General features: G+C 36.2%; 1 protein-coding gene across 1 annotated transcript; it reads right to left on the minus strand.

Moving 5' to 3' along the window:
• Positions 1-279: 279 nt before the first annotated feature.
• LOC125058914 (zinc finger BED domain-containing protein 4-like) lies at positions 280-2120 on the minus strand. The gene is made up of 2 exons (XM_047663052.1): positions 1580-2120; positions 280-1219 (listed from the first exon to the last, which is right to left on the minus strand). The coding sequence occupies exons 1-2, from the start codon at positions 1693-1695 to the stop codon at positions 286-288; spliced, it is 1050 nt and encodes a 349-aa protein (XP_047519008.1). The 5' UTR covers positions 1696-2120; the 3' UTR covers positions 280-285.

The raw sequence follows: 2120 nt of genomic DNA on the forward strand, positions 1-2120 counted from the left end.
CTTTAAAGTATAAGGAAGCGTTAAAATAAACATATCTCTATTAATTCCGTCATCCCCCTGTGCATTAGTCTTGATTAGGGTTGTAACGGAGGCCTACTTAGCGGAGGTGGAGGCGGATGCGGAGGTGAAGAGGTTCGCCTCCGCGGATGCGAAGGTTAACGGAGGCGGAGGCGGAGGTGAAATTTGTTGGGAAAATATAAATAAATTTATGATTAATAGAGTCAGCAACATTTATTTATATTATATATAATGTGTACAATTGTACATACATGCTCATGATTCATCTTAGTAATCAAAATTGACAAGAGGCAAATTATATTTTACGAACAAAAGCTTTGCGGCTTTTTCGCCTTCTAAGCGGTTTCTCAAGGGTTCGTAAATTAAACCAGCAGCACTAAATAACTGTTCGCTTGGCACTGAACTTGGTGGCGCCGATAAGTAAATGCGAACTATGGGAGCAAAAACTTTATATTTAATGTTATATCTCCACCACAATAAGGGATCTTCATTTAGTTGGAGTCTATTTTCTTTATTGTATTCATTAATTAGTGTTTTCCATATCATGAGGTTGCTGTTGGTATCCATGCTGTCATTTTCCGATTCCTCTTCATCACTGCAATTCTTCAACATATCAGCCAGGTTGGAATGCACACTTTGTATTGGTGACAAAATCTCAAAACTTGTGCTTGGGTCAACATTACTTGCATTTGATGCTAATCTCGCTCTCTTGGCCACAGAAGGTTCATCATCGTCAACTCGGCTTGCAACATTCGAGTCATAAAGGGTTAGCAAACGTATTAGTTCGAACTGAACTTGCTCTTTAATTACGTCATTAAAAAACTTTAATTTGTACCTTGGGTCCAAATATGTAGCAAGCGAATACAGGGTATTGCTTTGTAGGTCACAAAATCTAGAATTGATATCTTCAATTAGTTTTTGAATGATATTCTTGAAATTTGGATTTGTATCAATTTTTTCCTTTTCCATTTGCAGTGTATGTTTCAGTACATGTATCAAAGGAATAACTGATGATATGCAAGTGTTTGTATCGCTCAGATTTCTCGTTATTTCTTCAAAGGGGGTGGGAATTGCCACTAATTTATTAAGGTACAACCACTCTTCTGGAGATATTTGTGGAATACTATGTTTGCTGGCATACAGGCAAATAGAATCTTTAACCTTCAATAGCCGTTCGACCATGTAGTATGTGCTATTCCATCTGAAATAAAGAATTATTATTATTATTATTAATAATAAAAATAATCTATCCTAATATTATAAAGAGGAAAGATTTGTTTGTTTGTTTGACGCGAATAGGCTTCGAAACTACTGGACGGATTTGAAAAATTCTTTCACTGTTGAGTAGCTACACTATTTGCGCGTAACATGGACTATATTTGACGCGGACCAAGTAGGGGGAAACCACCTAGTAATGAAATAAAGAAGACAAAATGTTATTCCTCGTCATGTTTTTTTGAAAACTGTTCACCATTTTAAGCGCTAAATATAATGAACGAATTATAGGTATCATTGGAATGATATAATAAGTAAGTAAGTAAGTATATAAACAATAACATACCTGGTTACACAGTCCTGTATCACGCGAAGGGCAGGTTGATTAAGTTGCTCCGTTTGAATTTTTATCAGCTCATCTTGAGCAATTTGTGAATGATCAAAATTGCCTGATATCTGCATTTTGCGAGTAAGTCCTTGACCTGGGTTTCGTCGAGTGCAGAACGAACACACAGTTGAAGTTGATGGACTGTGCAATTTATGTCAGGTATTTCAGCCAAATGCATTGCTCTTACCATATTCGATCCACCATCTCTAATAAAACAGTGCAATTGCTCGTTCTGAATATTCCAGTCCCGCAGCATCATTTTAAAATAGTCACAAATTATATCACCGGTATGTCGGCCATGAAGTGAGCAACATTTTAAAACAATTTGCTTACGGGTAAAATCTTCAGTTATCCCATTTGCAGTAAGGCTCAAAAGCGACACATTAGCACTTGGCTCAGACCAAATATCGGTGGTAAATGAGAGTTTTAAAAAATGTTTGAGACTTTGTCCAATTTTGGTAGCTATTTTAGTATATATTTCATCACATATATGTTCTGT

Source organism: Pieris napi, chromosome 18, assembly GCF_905475465.1.
Source record: "Pieris napi chromosome 18, ilPieNapi1.2, whole genome shotgun sequence".
In the NCBI taxonomy this organism is placed as follows: Eukaryota; Metazoa; Arthropoda; class Insecta; order Lepidoptera; family Pieridae; genus Pieris; species Pieris napi.

Coding starts and splice junctions, on each gene's coding strand:
- LOC125058914 (XM_047663052.1), bottom strand. CDS start 1,695: ATGCAGATATCAGGCAATTTTGATCATTCACAAATTGCTCAAGATGAG. Junction 1,220..1,579: donor ATACAGGACTGTGTAACCAG/GTATGTTATTGT, acceptor TCTTTATTTCAG/ATGGAATAGCACATACTACA.